Source organism: Mustelus asterias, chromosome 9, assembly GCF_964213995.1.
Source record: "Mustelus asterias chromosome 9, sMusAst1.hap1.1, whole genome shotgun sequence".
NCBI classification, from domain to species: domain Eukaryota; kingdom Metazoa; phylum Chordata; class Chondrichthyes; order Carcharhiniformes; family Triakidae; genus Mustelus; species Mustelus asterias.
In genome coordinates this window covers 85,585,557-85,607,006 of record NC_135809.1, presented here as the reverse complement: position 1 = coordinate 85,607,006, position 21,450 = coordinate 85,585,557, and the positions used below count along the sequence as shown (strand labels likewise).

Here is a 21,450-nt window from a genome sequence, read left to right as displayed (position 1 = left end):
TCACCTGTCCTTAATGTGGATATCTGAATTTGTTTATAAGCGCTGTTTGTGATTACAATATTTAAAAGACATTTGGACAATTACATAGATAGGAAAGGTTTCGAAGAATACAGCACAATGGCACAGTGGTTAGCACTGCTGCCTCACAGTGCTAGGGTCCTGGGTTCAATTCTGGCCTTGGATCATTGTCTGTGTGGAGTTTTCACATTTTCCCCATGTCTGTGTGGGTTTCCTCCAGGTGCTCTGGTTTCCTCCCACAGTCCAAAGATGTGTGGGTTAGGTGGATTGGCTATGCTAAATTGACCCTTGTGTCAGGGGATTAGCAGGGTAAAAATGTGGGGTTATGGGAAAAGGGTCTGGATAGGATTGTGGTCGGTGCAGACTGGATGGACAAATGGCCTCCTTCTGCACTGTTGGGATTCTACGATATCTTTGGTATTGTTAAGACCTGGTTGGCTGTAGAGATTCGCATTCTAATCAGTATTCTGTAACTTGATTTTGTGCCTCTGTATGCCCTGTTTGACATGATGTGGAGATGGCTCTCTCCACTCACGTTGTTTATACCTTTAAGACTTGATTAGCTGTAAGTATTCGCATTCCAACCATTATTCTGTAAATTGAGTTTGTGTCTTTATATGCCCTGTTTGTGAACAGAATTCCCACTCACCTGACGAAGGAGCAGCGCTCCGAAAGCTTGTGGCTTTTGCTACCAAATAAACCTGTTGGGACTTTAACCTGGTGTTGTTAAACTTCTTACTGTGTTGGCCTGTTTGAGAGCAGATATCCACTCCATCTGACGAAGGGGCAGCGCTCCAAAAGCTACTGGCATTTGCTACCAAATAAACCTGTTGGACTTTAACCTGGTGTTGTTAAAACTCTTACTGTATTTACCCCAGTCCAACGCCGGCATCTCCACATGGGGATTCTATGATGCCATATGAGTCAAACACAGGCAAATGGGACTAGTTCAGTTTCGGAAACATGGTCAGCATGGATAATTTGGGCCGAAGGGCCTGTTTCCGTGCTGTGTGACTCTGGGACGTTCGGTGTAAACACGAGCTGTTGTTGAGGGACAGAAGCGCTGGCTGGGCGGAGCGGCCGGGCTGCCTCAGGGATTGGTGGAGGGAGGGTGGGAGGCGGCTGTCAGTCTGGCGGTGTGCTGGAGGTGATTGGCTGAAGGGGCGGAGAGCCGAGGGAAAGAGAAGAGAAAGAAAGCTGGTGGGGAGACAGCAAGGAAGCAGAGGGTCAGAGCGACCTGGAAGATGTGAGTGAGAGCAGCTCTGTCAGGATACACTGTGTCACCGAGGAGGAGATGCTGCCGACTGACGACTCGAACTCCTGGAGCATCTCGTTCGCCGGCTGCGGCTTTTTGGGCATTTACCACATCGGGGTGGCCAGCTGCCTGTGCGAGCACGCCCCACACCTGGTGCACAACGCCAAGAACATCTACGGGGCATCGGCCGGGGCGCTGACAGCTTGTGCCCTGGTCAGCAGAGCCTGTCTCGGTAAGTGCCCACTCCACCTCTCAGCAAAATGACCCAGCGGGCCACCTAGCCAGGGACAGAGCTCCGACTAATAAGGAAAGGGACACAACAACAACCTCTGATTAAAATAGCGCCTTCCATCATCACAGGATATCCCCACGCTCCTCACAACTAATGAAGTACTTTTGAAGGGCAGTCAGTTACTGCAATGTAGTAAACAGGGCCAACGATTTAGTGCATGTTGAGATTCTACAATTTTTAAAAAGTTTTTTTATTCGTGTCACAAGTGGGCTTACATTAACACTGCAATGAAGTTACTGTGAAAATCCCCTTGTCGCCACGCTCCGGCACCTGTTCGGGTACACTGAGGGAGAATTTAGCATGGCCAATGCACCTAGCCTGTGCATCTTTTGGATTGTGGGAGGAAACTGGAACAACTGGTGGAAACCCACGGGGAGAATGTGCAAACAATCATGTCAATAACTGGATAATCTGTTTTATTGATAGCAGTAGAGGGATATGTGTGTGTGAATTTCCTCGGCTCTTTGATAGTGCCCATTGGCCATTTTACCACCTGTAGGGCAGATAGGGCTTTCTGTCAGTATCCCTGCATAGTGGGTTAGCCTCCTGTGATCATTAAAGCTAGTGTGTTCTAATAAGCAATGGCTGTCCCAACCACAGGTGAAATGGTTAGAATTATGCTTATGAAACTATTAATAATCTCTTGAGTCTCCACTTAAACAAGCTTGAGCTTTGCCCTGACGGTTACGCGGGAACAGGAGTAGGCCACTCAGCCCCTCGAGCCAGCTCGGCCATTCAGTGATATCAGGACGGATCTGTATCTTGCCTGCATCCACTTGCCTTGAATTCACACACACCTTAATTAAATTTCAGATTTATTACTCTGTATCTCCACTTCAGTTTCATACAATCTGCATCTTGTGTAACTTCATTAAAATGTACACAATGCTATTAAGTTATAAATCTGGTAGAAAAGAATGAAGAGGCTGACAGGTTGTTGCCACGGGACAAAAGAATGCTGTCACGTAACTAATGGGAAGACGTAATGAAGAATCAGCTGGTGGGAAGGAGATTTTCTAAAGTTGTGGACACCTTCAATCACGCTAACTATTGTACAAGATTAGGCCAGGCATGATCAATAGTCATTGATAACATTGCGGATGCAGGATAGCTGTAGTGTCAATAGTAATACAGTTACTATTATTTTGCATGTTTTCAGTTAAATGAAAGCCTGTTTAATGCTGGTATATATAAGTGGTTTATCGTGACGCTATTAACTGTGATTGCTCAAGGGAAGTGGAATTCAAAGGGAAGGAAGTTTATGCTTCAGTTGTTTGTCGCCTTGGTCAGACCTCATGAAGCACTGCATTCAGTTTTGGCACAACTCATCAGATAGGGTGTAATGATTTTAGAAGGTGTACATTGCAAATTTGCAAGCGTAAAACTGAGGCTTAAAGGTTTAAATTCAGTACAGATTGAATTCAATGTGGCTTGTATTCTGTTGAATTTAGAAGCCTAAACAGTAATCTAATTGCAATCTTTAAAATGTTAAAGGAATTCAATGGAGTATATCAAGAAGCATAAGAAATGGGAACAGGAGTAGACCATTTGCCTGTACCAGCCTGTTTCACCATTCAGCAAGATCCTAGTCTGTCTTCAGCCACCCATTCAGCTTCCTGCACTGTCCCTGTATCCCTTAATTCTCTTAGTATCCCAAAATCGATTTGATTTATGTTTTGAATATATTCAGTGACTGAACATACACAGCTCTCGGGTAGAGAAATTCCAAAGATACGCATGTTTTGAGTGACATTAATTTTTCCCTAATCTCAGTCCTAAATGACCAACCCCTTTTATTAAAGACGGTGACCCCGTGTTCTAGACTCCCCAGTAAGGCCAAATGGAGGACATCTATAACAAGGGAGCATATCCATTCAGCAGTGAAATCAAGCAGCACTTTTATATACACTGGATAGTCGAAATCTGTAATTCTACTACCACCCACCCCTTCAAAAAAACAGATGTGGCTGTTGGGTCTATTAAATATTTCAAAATGGAAATAAACAGCTTTTTAACAAAGGTTCTGGATTTTGTCAAGGGGTGTGAATTAAAGGGGGTAAACTATGATGAATCATAGAATCCCTATAGTGCAGAAAGAGGCTATTGAGCCTGCACCAACCACAATCCCACTCAGGCCCTATCTCAATCCTACTCACTTACCCTACTAACCCCCTGACACTAAGAGGCAATTTTGCATGGCCAATCAACCTAGCCTGCACATCTTTGGAGTGTGGGGGGAAACCGGAGGACCCGGAGGAAACCCATGCAGACATGGGCAGAATGTGCAAACATTCAGTGACCCAAGCCGGGAATCGAACCCAGGTCCCTGGCATTGTGAGGCAGCAATGCTAACCACTGTGCCACCGTGCGTGGAGTTCCAGATCAACCACGATCATGTTGAACGGCAGAAAATACTGAATAATCTCTTCCTTGAGAATGGGGAAAAAGAACACTAAAGTTCATCACTTGAGCTTTCTCTTCATAGTTGTTCCATAATTCCATTGTCCTTCATCTGTTTAAAAAAACACTCAACCTTCTAATCTTTTCTGTAAATGCTTTCAGTTATCCACTTCTGCGGCATGCTTAATGACCTAATCCCCCTCTACCATTTTAGATTGAGGTTACTGTATGAATGCAGTCCTACAGCATATTAATTGCCCAGTGTATTGCAAAGATAGAAATTGTGTTTATACAGGGTCCTCCAACAAAACATTATTGAAGTGTAGGCTCTTGTAAAGTACAAAACCATAGATTCAACAGTGAATGAATGCTTTCTGGGGAATTCAACTGGTTAAATGCATTTTACGATTGCAGCATGAGGAAATCCTGCTAATCTGTTTTTCAGACATAACATGCAAACATATTTCTTATCCTAAAAGAAGAATGCTAGTTTACTGTCTAGGTCCAAATTATTGGCTATTGCTATGTAAGGGAAATTGAATGAACTCTGTGAGGAAGAACTTGAGCAAGGACATATATATTTTTTTCCTTTATCATGTGTTTTCAATAGGATTTAGCCACTTCAAACATTGGTTTATTAACCAAAACGTTATGTCAGATGATGTATTTTCAGCATATTCAGATAAATAAGAATGTAGATATAATAGCATTTCGCAATTCCTGCAGTGTCGGCAAGTGGTCAGCTGAATCATGAGTAAAGTGGTTTTGAGGTCCCACAAGAACAATTTATGTTCACTGTAAAGTCCTTGACTATGGCAAAATGTCCCACAGTGCTTCACGTTTGGAAGGCAGATCTGAACAGGAATAGGTGACGTTTGGGGCGGGTGCCTCTGTACTTTGTTAACAAAGATTTGCAAACCAAAGCAGTTTAGAAAAGGCGGTTTACTGTGAGGGCAAGTTAGCAGAAGGCCCTGCGGCTAATTAAATATCTCTAATCAAGACAAAACACTGCAGACCTACGTTTTTTTTTAATGTTCAAGGTATGTGAAGGATGCATTTGTTGCAGTGTGAGGTAGTGGTGGGCCTTCTCCTTGAACTATTGGGCTCAATTTTATCTCTGTAAGTGAGTAAAATTGCTCTTTGAAGCCCTTGTGGTGATGGTGTTTCCACAATAGTTTTACATTGGGAATTTTGAGATGTTGACTCAGCAACAATATAGGAAGAGGGTAATAATAATTGCCTTGATTAGATCTGTGCTATCTGTTGCTGGACAGGACATTATGTTAACACTTTTGGGTTGGTGGAAATAACTTAGTTGTACTGAAGCTGTTTGGTATGTGGTGTGGCTACCTCTGCATAGGGCATCAGAATGACAGCTACAATTTTGTTTGTATCCATAGTCTTCCACCTGGAGTAATCTGAATTAACTGGAGGTTGATATCTATCATGGTGGGAACATCAGAAGTCCCAGCAGGATAACTCACCTGCTTTGTTGGTCAAAGATGCCTGAAGTCACTTCAGCTTTGTTCCATGACCCTAACGCATATTGAGTTCACTATTGCTGTAGATTGTGATGTTCGTGGAGCCTTCTCATGTTGTTTTCCATTTTTGACTGGATGTGGTGGGGCTAGAGAGTGTGCTTGTGAGGCTGCTTATTGTTTTTGGTGTTTAGGATGCAGGTAGCTCTGTCTGGTTCTAGTGGCTTTTCCAGGTTGCTTCCTGGTGACTTGGGACTAGACACTCACCTTAATGCTTTGTGGTTATGTGTTGCTGTTTAGCTGCAGCATTTGCACATTGTTTCTGGGACCTTCTACCCTTCTCAGCTTCAGATGACTGTCTTTTACATTTGTTGGGGAATTTGAATCTTTGATCTGATATGTCCCTGGTGACTCCATGTTTAGTATTATCACTCTGAAACCAAACCTGGGCCCTGCATGTCTACAGACACTAAAGTTATTGCAATTTGCACTACAGCCCGAAATAACTATTTCAGCTGGCCTTGAAGCAGTTAATTCCACCATATAGGATGGTTTAGAACCACCCCTTTTGAAAAAGGATGTGGTTTGCAACCCATAAGTAAGTGATTGTAAATATATTCCCCCCCCTCCCCAACAATTGTGCCGTTAGCTGTCAAGGCCTGAAACTTGAATTCTCTCCCCTTCCCCACAACTCTCTTCTTTTTAAGATGCTTTTTTTTCTCTAAGATTCTCCTTAAAACCTACCTCTTTGATCAAGCTTTTGTTCACTGGCACAGTGGTTAGCATGTTGCCTCACAGCGTCAGGGACCCGGGTCCGATTCCCGGCTTGGCTCACTGTCTTTGTGCAGTTTGCACATTCTCCCTGTGTCTGCATGGGTTTCCTCCCATAGTCTGAAAGATGTGCTGGTTAGGTGCATTGGACATGCCAAATTCTCCCTCCATGTACCTGAACAGTTGCCGGAGTGTGACGACCAGGGGATTTTCAAGTAACTTCATTGCAGTGTTAATGTAAGCCTACTTGTGACACTAATAAATAAACTTAGAAACCTGTCTGGATTGCTATATGGCTCAGTATCAAAACTTGTTTGATAAACACATCTGCGAAGCAGCTCTGAACAATTTAGTACATCAAGATGAGGGGTGGATACTCAGTGAAACCTTGGGGTCCTCATGCATCAGTCGCTGAAAGCGTGCAGGTACAACAGGCAGTAAATAAGGCAAATGGTATGTTGGCCCTTCATTGAGAGGATTTAAATATTGGACTAGAGATGATTTACTGCAATTGTATAGGGCATTGGTGAGGACACACCCGTAGTATTGTATGAAGTTTTAGTGTCCTTATCTGAGGAAGTATGTCCTTGCTATTGACCGAGTACAGCAAAGGTTTACCAGGCTAATTCCTGGGGTGGCAGGTCTGTCATATGTGGAGAGACTAAATTGACTAGGATTGTATTCATTGGAGTTTAGAAGAGTGAGAGGGGATCTCATAGAAACTTATTTTAACAGGATTAGACAGGGTAGATTCAGAAAGAATGTTCCCAATGTTGTGGGAGTCCAGAACTAGGGGTCATAGTTTGAGGATAAGGGGTAAACCTTTAGAACTGAGGTGAGGAGAAATCTTTTCACCCAGAGGGTGGTGACTGTGTGGAATTCACTATCACAGAAAGTAGTTGAGGTCAAAATGTTGTGTAATTTCAAGAAGAAATCAGATATAGCTCTTGGGGCTAATGGGATCAAGGGATATGGGGGGAAGGGGGGTGAATTAGGATATTGAATTTGATGATCAGCCATGATCATAATGAATGGCGGAGCAGGCCCGAAGGGCCGAATGGCCTACTCCTGCTTCTGTTTATAAATGTGGATGTTGTTGTTGAACAACTGATCTGAGTGCGTAAGTATCTGGGCACGTGTGCATGCAAATTGGGTTGGAGCATTTTTCAGCGTAAACCTTTGATCTTGTTAAGTAAACTTTTGATTCTGTTTTCAAAGCAACTGTACCATCATGTGAGTTTGAACAACTTGATTTTCCACTCGATATTCAGTGGTACTGGAGATTATTGAACTTTGTGTCAACTGTTCTGTCCCTCCCACTCACTTTCCCATCGTATTACTGAGCATACTGCAAGTCAGTGAACATTTGCTGCTTTGCTCTCTCTTTCTGATTTATAGTTACTATTTGTAACACTAATAGACTGGTTGTACTAACGTTTTAGAGAAGAAGGATTTAAAAAAAGGCACTGTAATGTAATGATTTAATTTCGAAGTGTAAAGATTTGTTCACATTTTCACCACTTTGGGACATATTAAATACAGAGCCTGACTTGCACAACATTTTGGTCTCTACAGTATTGTTTAGAAAGAAAGGTCTTTTATACAATGCCTTTTTTTGATCTCAGCATATCCAAAAATACTTCACAGCCAATGAAGTGTTTGTGGGGAAAAGAAGTCGGCCGTAATCTGTTGAAAAGCGGCAGCCAGTTAGCATATAAGTTTGTTGTTGGTTGAGGGATAAATATTGATCAAGACAGCTGGGTGACTCTTGTGCTCTTCTTCAAATAGTACCATTGGATCTTTTATGTCCATCTGATAGGGTAGTTGAGGGGTCAGTTTAATATCCCATTCGAAAGACTGTGGACGGGATTTTATGGACTTTACGCTCGTCCCGAAACTGCAGACTCCCGTCCAAGGATGTTTCCATGTTTCTCCCCTCGCCCGCTCTGATTCCCGTGGCAGGCGGGACGGTAAAATTCTGGCCTATATCTCTAACAGTGCAGAACTCTGTACTGTACCAAAGTCCCAATTTAGATTACGCACTCAAGTCTCTGGAATGGGTCTTGAACTTGCAATAGTGTGACTCAATATGGGAGTGGTGACACTGAGCCAAGACTGATGCTTGGTTGGGCATATGAGGGCATATTGACTTGTGTTATTGCTGCCTGTATTCCATCCCCATCCAGTTTTATGATGAGGGTTGTATTTTGGTTGTTTGCATTCTGCAAGCATTGAGACCTTTTAGACATTTTAAAATAAAAAATGCCAACCTGATTGGTGGAGTACCAGAATAACTGTTGGCACAATGTAATCGCTTGCTTCCTTTTGGTTTGATTGAATATTTTCTTGACAACATTTAATTTCCACCTCTCTCCCTTCTCCCCTCTCTATATTGGCTGGAATTCTCCCGTTGCACCCGCCACAGGAATTGTAACGGGTGGGGGCGGACCACACAAAGGTTCATTGACCTTGGGCAGGATTCTCCGGTTTTGAGGCGAGCGTGGTCGGAGAATCCTGCCCTATATCTTGCATGACCTGCCTCTGACATTCAGTATGTGCTGAAGTATTAAGGATGAATTGTAGATGCTTCAAGTTGGATTTTGGAGATCCAGCATTTCTGGGTCTCCTCTGTTTCGGTCTATTTTCTGTAGCCCAAGTTAAACTGAGTCCGATGGGCTGCAGAGAAATGAACTCAGTAGCGTAAATGTTAGGAGATAGTTTGCCGATGTGGGGCTTTTGGAATCTAAGTTCAAAGAACCATTTAAAATCAGCTTTTGTTTCCTATTTAACAAAACCATTTCTGTGATGAGCATTATGTTTGCATATCTCTGGAAGGAATTGGACAAACTGCCTGCTGCCAGCAGAGTCTGATGATTACCGAGTAGAGAAATCCAGTGCTTCCTAATCACTTTTCCTTGTTTTGGGTAAATATTCAACTGCTGCAGGATATTCACCTTTCGAGAGATCTGGACTTCCCACTGGATCCAACAGATGAAACAAATAAAGGCAGCATTCATTATACAAAATATTTTCTAAACTGATCTATTTAAAGGGCTAAATGGTTTACGGATCAATGTTGTGTTGAGGTACATGAGCCTGAGTTTAAAGTTGAGTCCAAGGAGGCTGTGTCCATGCCGAACTACAGTTCCACAGTTGGTTATTATTGGAATCGAGAAAGCTGGATGCTTTCAAGGGTGCCTCCATTCACGTAGCCATTCTGTAGCTGTAGGTGAGCATACCATTTGATCATTGGGCATCTTATGCTCATGCACATTTTCACTAAGAGTTGCTGTATAAAAAGTAAGTAATTGAGATGAATCCTGTATTGACATTGGGCGATGCGTGAAAGTTGGGTTTCTACTGGCTAAGCCCTGTTGATGTGATCACAAATAGTCTGTACATTCAATACCTTGAAGCTCCACCTATTGAACCCCCGGTTCTAGGGAACTGGCGAATTTCCACTCAGCAGGTACAGCCCAAGGGCATAAGGTACGCAATGTGCTACAAAATAGATCCATGCCCATGACCTCACTCTTCTTAGTTTTGCAACATGCTTTCCTCTTAGGTGGGAGGAATAAGTTTTTTGTTTGAAGAAAACATTGCTTAAAATGAGAGGGGAACCGTTTACTGAATTGAGCAGAGTAGATGCAGTAAACAGCCCATAATAACCTATTCGCAGCTGAGTCTATGCCAGTGTTTGCACTTGTTGAAATGCGCAATCATTAGATACTGTGCTAGCTGGTCGAGGGCCAATGTTTAGAAGAAACTTCAGCGCTTCTCAGAACTGCGGCACATAAAAGAAGCACAGTACTGAATACAGAAGACAATTACTAAGCATCGAAGTAATGAAAAACCAGTTGGTACACTCTACAGTATTGCAGGTGGTAGCAAGTTTGCTGTCTTGCGTTGCTAAGCTCCCAGAGGATTGAGCTACAAATAAGGAGATTCAGTGGGGCTTTAACTGATCTCTCTGCTCATAGGCAGAGCAAATGTATTCTATTATGAGCCTAAACCAGTTGTTTGATGCCCACTGTCAGCCAGTCTCACTGGTAGCACATTATCCTCAGCCCCACTCCAAGACGTGAACACATAATTAGAGGGATATGGGCCAAACGCAGGCAATTGAACTAGCTGGGCAGGCACCATAGTGGGCATGGACTGATTGACCTGAAGGGCCTGTTTCTGTGCTGTATTACTCTGACTCCATGGTATAACTTGTGCTGTGCTTCAGTGCAGCGCTGAGGGACTGCTGCTCAATCTGAAGTGCTGCCTTTCAAATAATGTATTAAACTGCCTTTATTGGGGTGGGCATAAAGGATCCCAAGCATTATTAGAAAAAATACTAGTTAGCTAACATCACCAAAAACAAATTTGCTGGTCAGCAGTTTCATTTCTGCCTATCAACCTTGCTGACACAAGTTTGTGTCAGTATTTGCTCAAGTAACGCGTCAGAAATCATTTGCCTGTGAGGTGCTTTGAGACATACTTTCTTATTGCCAACAATATATCATGATCTTAGACAGAGAATTAATTTTGATACTGACCAATGTAAGGTGGTTGTCAAATGGAGGTGAGGGATATCCCCCAAAGGAAGGAGGCACTATAAGTAGTTCAACTTTCTTACAAGTGCACTCCCCTTGCTGATGGGAGCTACATTAGCTCTGCCTTATATTGGCTACTGGAGAGCAAGAAAATAAACTGAAATAACATTGAATTCTAACTTAATCAATGTACCAAAGTGGCTGAGGCTATGAATAGGAGGTCCAGTGTGTCATAGACTGAAGGGAAGAGGACTGTAATTGGATCCAAGGTAGTATATTTGAGTGCTATTTCCTTTTAAGCCCATGGATACTAACTGACAACACTTATTTCCTATTTTTGGCTGCCAGTCTGAGTTCTTAAGAAGCTATTGTGTATCAATTTGATTCTGCATTGTTTGCCCATGACATTCTGTCAAAACAAAGTTTTCTCTGTCCCCAATTTACTGGAAGAGATTCCATTATAATGCAAAGTTATTATGAATAGCTGGATATCTCCAGGCCCAGACTGAACCTGAGGCAATGTCTGCCTCTCATGTATTTATCTCTGAAAAGGTCTATGAATAACACAGACCTATTAACAATGATTTGTATTTATAACCATGTGTGATACTTTGCAATAAATAGATGCTAGCCTATGATGCCTGTTACAACAATTTCAGACTTACACTGTTGCAAATGGATGATGTTGGGATATGGGTGTAATATAGCAACCAGAAGGATTGAAAAGAATTGGAATGACTTTGCAAAAAGTGTGGTCTCTGTCTCTTTAAGACAGCACAGCAGAAGGTCACCCGGCTTGGGGAACAAATGGGAACCGAGAGTTAGTGATCACCCCAGAGAGTGGAGATCTCTCTCAGGCAGAATACATCTGGAAGCCATGTAATGAGCATGTAAGAACCAGGAGGCAGTCTAGGGTTGCCAACCCCTATACATAGTTTATCTTAAATACCTTTTGTTCTGAACAAAGCCTTGAGTGTATTTACGACATTTTAAGTGCTATGACATAACAATAGGGGACACACATGCCGGAATTCTACCGCCTCGCCTGCTACGGAATCGGAGCGGGCGAAGGGCGGACAACGGAAATGTCCCTTGACCTCAGGCAGGAATTTCTGGTCTTGCTCGAGCGAGGCAGTAAAATCCCACCCAAAGTGACAACTAAAATGAGAGAAATGTAATCCAAATTGAGAAACTCATTGTTTTAGATAAACCTATTGTTTAGACGTGCTGAGTTTGCATTGGTGTGACTTTAATACAAAAGCAAAATACTGCAGGTGCTGGAAATCTGAAATTAAAACAGAAAATGATGTAAATACTCAGCAGCTTGGGCAGTGTGGGGGGAGAGGAAACAGTTATTGTTTCAGGTCTGTGATCTTTCATCAGAACATAGTGGCCAGAATGTTACCACCGTTCACACCGGTGGGATTTTGCCATCCTGCTGCAGTGAATGGAGATTTGGCTGGGTGCCAAATTTTTCGACCTCACTGCAGCGGGAGCATGGTGTGAAAGGCTGGTAAGATCACGCCCAGTGACTTTGGCTAAGATAGTGGGACAACGGAAACTTTGAATTCTAGCTGCACAATGATAGCCAACCAGAGAGGTTACAGGCTAGGGTGTAACATTCCTTGGTTTATGTTAGACATGTTACTTGAGGGCTTAAATTACAATTTTTTTCTCAGTTTATCAAAAAGTGATTAAGAATCAAACTCATTGAGTGGAATATAAAAGTAGGGATATTTCACTACAGTTGTACAGGAGTTGGTGAGGCAACGTTTGGAGTACAGTGTACAGTTTTGGTCTCTTTTTATTTGAGAGCTGATATAAATGGATTAGAAGCAGTTCAGAGAAGGTTCATTGGACTGATACCTGGGATGGAGGGAAGGGGTTATCTTGTGAGGAAAGGTTGGACAGGCTGGTCTTGTATCCATTGGAGTTGAGAAGAATGAAAGATGATACTGAAACATGTTAGAGTCAAGGAGACTTGACAGGGTAGATGCTGAAAGGATGTTTCCCCTTGTGGGTGGTACTAGAACCAGGGGACAAGTTTAGAAATAAGGGGTCTCCTATTTAAGAATTGATGAGGAGACATTGTTTCTCTCAGAGGATCATGTCTCTTTGGAATTCTCTTCCTCAGAGAATGGTGGAAGCAAGGTCTCTGAATATTTTTAAGACAGATGGATAGATTCTTGACTAACAAGGGAGTCAAAAGGTTATCGGGTGAGGCAGAATGTGGAATTACGGCAACAGTCAGATCAGCCATGCTCTTATTGAACGGAGAGCAGTCTCAAGGGGCTGAATGGCCTACTGCTGTCCTTAATTTGCATGAACTCAGCCCAATTCTTTGTCTAGCTGGTTCTGGGATAGGAACAGGATCAGGTGTTTTCTTTAGGGTTTTGTTAGTTCCTTGCTGAGTGTGAGATACTTATTTAGGGGAGTCTAAGGATATACCAGTATTTTAGGTCTCTGTATCCATGGTGCCATGTTGCAGGCTCAAATCTGTCTGCAGTCCAGGGGTTGGGCTTACTGCATGGCTACCCTCGAATTTGACTTGAAGTGACTTGCAACTGCGGAGATGTTAAGCTCTTATGATTCCACCTGTACCTCAGCTGCTCGCACATCGTGACTGGGTTCTGCAGCAGGTACATTATCAGGGTTCTGGAGGGAGAGACAGATGAAAATCTTTGTTCCCATGAAGGGACAGATTAGGGGTAACCGCTCTATTAATTCACTCTGAAGCTACGTGCTGAAATAGGAAATCAGTTGCCAATTTTTTACTTAGTACAGAATGCAACTTTACAAATGCCTGCCTCCTGCCTAACCAATCTCCAATGTCTCAAAGTCCCTCTTATACCTTTTTTTTTGAAGCATTGAGAAGACATTCCCATTACACCACTGTCTCCCCAAGTTTCTTTTATGCCCCTTTGAGTACAATCAAATGAACTAATTAATAACCTCCTTAGAGGAGATACTGCAACTAAAACAAAAACTACAAAGGAAACATCAAATTAAAATATAATTTCTGGGATAAGTCTCTCTTTATACTCTCTTAATAGTCAATAAGTTAAATAAAATGAGAGGAGCAGGGAGCTGACAGCCGCTGGTGGGGCACTGTACCTAAAATAATACGCGAATAGGAAACTTAACTAATTAAACTAAAATATCATTACCGGGAATGATGATGCACTCCCGACCCCGCAGTGCCCACCGGTTGTGGAAGGTATCTCTTTTTATATGCTTTCATTCAGTAAATTATGCACAAACAAGAGAGGTGACAGCCCCTGATGGGGCACTGTAACTAAAACAAAATGTCAAAAGGCAACTTATCTAATTGAATTAAAATGTCATTCCCCTGTGGTGCCCACTGGTCGCAGGAAGGGGTGAAGCATGTCAGCGGACACTGCATTTGTGCTCAAGGTACTTAACCTGTCGATGCCCTTAACCTTAATAATGCAATTAACATACCATTCACAACAATCACGCTGAGAACTTCATTGCCTAGTTTCCCATTCCTCTCTTCCAACCAGTTGTAAAATCCAATTTAAATAGAAAGAGTTTTGAGTCAAATGTGACTCTTTAGAACTCCAGTTCTGAAGAAGAATCCTATTTTACTCAACATTAACTCTGTTTCTCGCTCCATAGATGCTGCCAGACAAGCTGCGTTTTTTAGCGCTTCCCCATCGCCAATGTTTTGCTTTTAGTTTAAACGAGTTTGCTACCCTCCCCCAAATTCCAGACTCCATCTTCTACTGTAATCTCCTGCGAGGTGCCTTCTGTGTGAATGTTCATTACATCCACAGTGTTTCCCTTGCATCTGTCACCTCCAAAGAACTCCATCAGGTTTGCTGAATATGATATTCCTTTTAATCATATTGTCCAATTAGAGTTTTAGTAATTTCATCTGTCTAACTAAAATTTCAAAGTTTTCTCTATCATGGATGTTAGTTAATTGACCTTTAATTAGCTCTGTCGTTTTGAGAATTGATATTACATTGACCATTCCCCAATTTTCCAGCACCTAATCCACTCTCAGTTGAACTCTCGAAAGTATTATGGTCAAAGATGATGAGGCACTCACTCACATTTAACTCGTACCGGATCTGTTTCATCATTCTTCACTAGATTTAGCAATGCCTCCCCTGGCAAACATACAGACATCCTAGTTGCACACATTTAAAGAATGTCATTCTGTATTCACTTCCTCCCTGTCCCAATTTAGTAGTCCCTTTTTGTTACTCTAATCCATTTACAGATTTCCTCATCTATTCCCTTTTTACAGTAGGGAAAAACTCCACTAAAATATAAATTTAATTTTTATATGTAATCTTTAACAAGATTGACTGTTTTTTTTAAATGTATATTGGTGCTCTCTCCAGCATTTTTTCTTCTCCATTGTTCCTTCTCTCACCTACTCTGACCTTCATTTAAAAAAAAGTTAAATTAGTTTGTTTTCCATTCCTGCCCAGATTGTGGTAGGGTTTCTTTCTCGTGCTATTAAATTTATACCTTCTTGTGACCTTAATGCTTCTAATTCTCCACACTGAGCATTGCAACATAAGTATTTCTTCTCTTTTTGGTTATATTTAATGCTCCTGCTTTTTGTTTGTCTTTTTTATTCAACCTAATGCCTCATTTCTTTCTGTATTTTCTCCCTTATAACTTGTCAATTTGATTTCCTCCTCTACTCCCATATGTTCCTTTTGTGTTCTCTCCATCTTGGTGAATTTGATACCTGTACACTGATCTTAATTTTTACTATCTTCTCTACCTGTTCTTTCAGATTGGTTTAAATGACTCATTACATCCTGATTTATCCATTTTGGCTGTACTTCTCTTAGCTCCCTTCTTGTTCAGGTGTATCCAATAGTTTGCATCTCTTTCTCCACCTCTCCCAAAAAAAAAGTACCACTGCTTCCTTTAGCCAAACTCCCTAATCTTCTCCATGGCCCAGTGGTTAGCACTGCTGCCTCACAGCACCAGGAACCCCCAGGTTCAATTCCAGCCTTGGGTCACTGTCTGTGCAGAGTCTGCACGTTCTCCCTGTGTCTGCGTGGGTTTCTTCCGGGCGCTCCGGTTTCCTCCCACAGTAAAAAGATGTACAGGTTAAATGGATTGGCCATGATAAATTGCACCTTAGTGTTCCAATATGTGTAGGTTAGGGGGATTAGTGGGGTAAATACATGAGGTTACGGTGGTGGGTGGGAGGTGGGTGTGGGTAAGATGCTCTGTCAGAGAATCAGTGCAGACTCCATGGGCTGAATGGCCTCATTCTGCACAGTAGGGATTCTATGATTCTCTACTCTAGCAGCATTTTGCTTTTATCCAGGTACTTTCTTGCCTCCTGACAATCTGCTTAAGCCTGTTTTCTTAACTCCTTCTGTAGGGCTTCAAGCTTTTCCTTTCTTGAATGTTTAATGGGTGATCTCTGTCCCCTTCCAAAGTCCCTTCCAGTCTTACTGAAATGTCCATGCCCTTAGATCTAGGAGGCAACAAAGTACCTGGATAAAAGCAAAATTCTGCGGATGCTGGAAAAACTCCAAGTCTGGCAGCACCTGTGGAGAGAGAAACAGAAGTACGTTTTGAATCCATATGACTCATCAGAGCTAAAGAGAGGGATGGATCATGTACTGTATGAGAGGGCATGGAGCAAAGTGGAAGGTTGATGATAGGTGGGGGCTAGGAGAGATTGCAACAAAGATGTTTGGGCACAAGGCAGTGTAAAGGACTTACGGCCGACAGTGACATAAAGGTAAGATAGCAGAATGTATTAATAGGAGAACAAAGATCAGTGCTCAATGAAAGCAAAACTTAATAACAAGTGACAGATGACCAGTTGATGGGGGTTTGTGTTTGTGTTGGGATAACATAGTAACTTCATTGCAGTGTTAATGTAAGCCTTACTTGTGACTAATAAATAAATAATAGGGGTCAAGATGGAGGAGAAAGGTCACAATCTAAAGTTAATGAGCTCAATATTGGGTTCCGAGTGCTGCAGTGTGCCTAATCGGAAGCTCCTCAGTTTGCATTGGGTTGCACTGGAACATTGCAGCAGGCCTAAGATGGACATGTGGATGTGAGAGCAAGATGCTGAGTTGAAATGGCAAGTGAAAGCCGGATGGGATCATGCTTTTGGACTGAGTGAAGATGTTCCACAGAATGGTCAGCCAGTCTGCGATTAGTTTCCCCAATATCGGAGACCGCATTGGGGGCAGAATACCTAGGTCTCTCGCTTTGACTGATGTAGATGGTGCTCACACCTCTAACTTTCGAGTCTCCTTCTGCATTCCTACTTTCAGTAATCTCTCCTTTTTATTTAAAAGGAGCAGTGTTTCGACTACAGTATGCAGCACATTACAAGACCACAGTAATCTGTCTGCCAGATCTGGAGACCTGCATTCGCCCACAGCTTGGCTTTGCGAAAAATCGCGGTTACAAAGTACACATTTTGCTCTTTCCTTGCGATTTGCTTTGGTAACTTCAGCTGCCTCCCTCCTATACAACCCTGCTCAAAACAGCCACTCGAATACTTCAATTCCATGACAGCTGATTGTTAAACTATTTCTTCATTTTGACCATCTTCCTCTTGGCTGCTAGAGGAAAAGTAAACAATTTTTTTGATTGCTCGATGCAAAAATTAAAATGCTGCCCGGATCTAAAAGGGAGACATGCAATGATTGATAGCAGCTGAGCGGAAATTGTGGAAACTGAAGAAATAGTTTCACGGTCAGATGTTAAGGAAGTGAAGGAAAGGCATCTGTTGTCTGGCACGCCACTGTTTGCTGGTCCAGTGAAATACCAATTGATGTACCAGAGTATGATCAGAGCATAATAACATAAAAGTTCATATCCTTGTGCTCTGCAGTCATGAGAAAAATATTTGTTACCACCCTGGTTCTGATGTTGAGTCAATACAATTTTCCTCTCGGCAGTATTCTCTCCCTATTATTTCCCTAACTTTTTTCTTTGAGCAAAGTCGCATGACATATGTGATACCAATTAACACAGCAGCCAGGTTATCTTTCACCAAAATTTATTTTCTTTATTTTGAATAGTTCATTTAAGAGTTCATTTTGAATAGTGTTGCATAGCACAAGAGGAAGCTACTCAGTCCATCGATCTATGTTTGCTCTCGCGCTCTCTCTCTCTCCCGTGTCACTGGTCTGTTGAGCTGCTTATCAGTTACTACTTTGAATAAAAAACCCTCCCGTTCGTGTCAAAATTTTCAGGGCAGGCGGGATTTTCAGCCCTTGGCAGGGCTGGAAATGGGAGGTGGACAGATGGCCATGGAACTAGTGTGCCAGGCAGTCCTGGTGTCACTCCCTACCTGCCGGCTCTTTTCAAGCTGAAAGGCTGCTGATTGACCCTCTGGGCTTCAAGAGCCCACCTGCCAATCTTAATTGAATACCGATCCCACCCACTTGCCAATATTTGACTATCCTGAAGAAATTCACCATGAGTGACTGCATGGGAGACAGTGAGGGGTTCTGACCTCAATTTCAGTCTGATAGCAGGCTGCAGAAGCCCATAGGGAAGATCCTGTCCCCAGTATTTGTCCATTCAGTTAAGTTTTCTGTCAAATATAAGGATTAAAAACGATTCTCACACCATGATGCAAACTCCGATACAACATGCATTAATAATTGGCATCCTAAATGAATTGAACATTATATTTTTTTAAATGCTGTACCCCTTTATGTAAGCAGAATTTAACCATTGGCCAATATCATAGTGCACATTAAAACAAATTCCTTTCCACTTCATCAGAGTTAAAGTCCAAAACATTACTTGCTTTAATAGTTGTTAACCTGTCTTATCCCTTAATTGATTCTGACAGATTCCACATTCTTATTTGTAGTATAGTTTATTCCCTTTCTACTTCAACCTAAGGGACCTGTAATACTAAAATGGAAAGAGGTCCAGTGCAACCTTTGGCATTGCACCGCATAGACCATTTGTTTTGGATCATGATGGTTCCATGTACATTAGTCCAAATACTAAATTCAGTTTAAGTGAGGGAAACCTTTTGTGTTGCTATCTTGAGATTTTTTTTACATTTGCATTGTAGTACCTGCATGCTGTTATTTTATGATTCATGTACAAGGACACTGTGATCCCTCTACCACAGTCTCTCCCTATTTAAATAATCAGCTTTTCTATTTTTCCTGCAAAACAGCCTCACATTTTCCCACATTATGCTCCACCTGTCAATTGTTTGGCCCACTCATTTAGCCCCTCTACATCATTTTGTCCCTTGATTTCCTACTATTCTTGGGATATTTTCTGTCTTCGACTGTGAAAGTGAATATAAAGTACTTGTTCAAGGTCTCTGCCATTTCAATGTTTTTTATTAATTCCCCATTGTCACTCTCACAAGAGACAAATGCTTCCTCTTTTTCGTCCGCATATACATGTCAAAGCTTTTACTGTCTGTTTTTACCTTTCTTGCTAATTTTTTCTCATACACCAATTTCTCCTTTTTAGTCAGTCTTTGCTGGTTTGTTCCAGTCTTCTGGTCTACCACTAACTTTTGCAGAATTGTACACCTTTTCTTTAATTTGATACCATCCTTAACTTCCTTAGTTCACCATTGATGGTGCATTTTTCTAGCAGAGTCTTTCTTCCTCAATGCAATATAGCTTTGTTGAGAATTATGAATTATCTCCTTAAATGCCTGCCGCTGCTTCTCTACTGTCCTCCTTTTTAGCCTATTTACCCTGTCCACTTTCGTCAACTGTCAAGGGTCTTCTTACCCTTGTAATTGCCTTTTTATTTAAGTTTAAGATACTAGTTGGGTGGCACAGTGTTCAGCACTGCTGCATCATAGCACTAGGGACCTGGGTTCGATTCCCGGCTTGGGTCACTGTCTGTGAGGAGTCTGCACGTTCTCCCCATGTCTGCGTGGGTTTCTTCCGGATGTTCTGGTTTCCGCCCACAGTTCGAAAGATGTGCTGGTTAGGTGCATTGGCCATGCTAAATTCTCTCTTGGTGTACCAGAACAGACACCGGAGTGTGACGGCTAGAAGATTTTCACAGTAACTTCATTACAGTGCTAATATAAGCCTACTTATAAACTAATAAATAAACTTTATGGACCCACATTTCTTGTTCTTTAATATGATGAATTTTGCACTCAGTTTATGAACACTCTTGCCTAGAGGATTCTTTACTATGAAGTCTTCAATGAATACTGTTTCATTGTACTGTATATGACACAAAAATTGGTGGTGTGGTAAATAGTGAGGAGCAAAGCCTTAGAGTACAGGACAATATAGATGGGCTGGTTAGATGGGCAGAACAGTGGCAAATGGAATTTAACTTTGAAAAGTGAGGTAATGCATTTTGGGAGGACTAAAAAGGCAAGGGAATATTTAATGAATGGTTGAACCTCAGGAAATACAGAGGATCAGAAAGAATTTGGTGTGCACGTCCATAGATCTCTGAAGACAACAGGACAGGTAGATAAGGTGGTTAAGAAGGCAAATGGGATACTTGCATTGAATATAAGAGCAGGGAGGTTCTGATGGATCTGTATAAAATGCTGGTTAGGCTACAGCTGGAGCACTATGTGGTCGCCACACTGTAGCAAAGAAGTGATCGTGCCAGAGAAGGTACAGAGGAGATTCACCAGGATGTTTCCTGGGCTGGAGCATTTCTGCTATCAAGAGGGACTGGATAGGCTGGGATTGTTTTCCTTGGAGCAGAGAATGCTGAGGGGGGGGGGACCTGATTGAAGTGTACAAAATTGAGGAGTATAGATAGGGTGCATAGGAAGGAACATTTCCCTTTAATAGACGTGAGGAAAAGCTTTTTCACCCAGAGGGTGGTGGGAATCTGGAACTCACTCCCTGAAAGGGTGGTAGAGGTGGGGATGCTCACAACATTTAAGAAGTATTTAGCACTTGAAATGCCATAGCAAACAAGGCTATGGGCCAAGCGCTGGAAAATGGGAATGGAATAGATAGGTGATTGATGGTCAACACAGACACGATGGGCCGAAATGCCTCTTTCAGTGCTGTAAAGCTCTATCTCTATGACTGTACATTAACAGGCCCAAAATAGCCTGTACTTTGGTAGGTTCTAGAATGTATTGATCTAAAAAACTGTTCCAAATACATTCTTTATGAACTTGTCCTCCATGTTACTTTTGGCAATTTTATTTGTGCAATCAATGCGAAGATTAAAATAATCCATGATTATTGCAGTATCTTCTTGCAGGCCCTCAATATTTCTTGATGTATACTATGTCCCATTGTGTTAGGAGGCCTATAACCTACTCCTGCCAGTGACTTATTTCCCTTGCCTTTTCCTTACTACCACCAAACTGATTCTATATCTTAACCTTCTAAACCACAGTCATTTCTCACTATTGTACTGATCTAATCTTTTATTAACCAAGCTACCCAGCACCCTTTTCCTCCTCCTGAAATATGTCCTTGAATATTCAGATCCCGGCCTTTGTTACCAATTAAGTCTTTGTAACGAATATTATACTCATCATTCTGCGTTTTTAATTTGGTCCTAGATGCTTTTATTCTCTATAGCAGAATCTCTTCCTCAGTCCTACTTATGTCTTTGGTACCCATGTGGACCACTACAATTGAATTATTTTTCTCTCACTCCTCTGGCACTGGGCAGGCCACACAGCCTTTGGGAGAACTGTATCTACCCCCTAACTGTATTGTCCTCAACTACAACTGC

At 42.1% G+C, this 21,450-nt stretch overlaps 1 protein-coding gene across 1 annotated transcript in view; it reads left to right on the top strand.

The window, feature by feature from the left end:
- Positions 1–1,161: 1,161 nt before the first annotated feature.
- The window catches only part of pnpla2 (patatin-like phospholipase domain containing 2), a 65,682-nt gene continuing 45,393 nt past the window's right edge, over positions 1,162–21,450 (top strand). Inside the window, exon 1 of the mRNA XM_078220462.1 lies at positions 1,162–1,505. Coding sequence (XP_078076588.1) covers positions 1,313–1,505 — 193 coding nt within the window. The 5' untranslated portion in view covers positions 1,162–1,312. The remainder of the gene's footprint in view (positions 1,506–21,450) is intronic.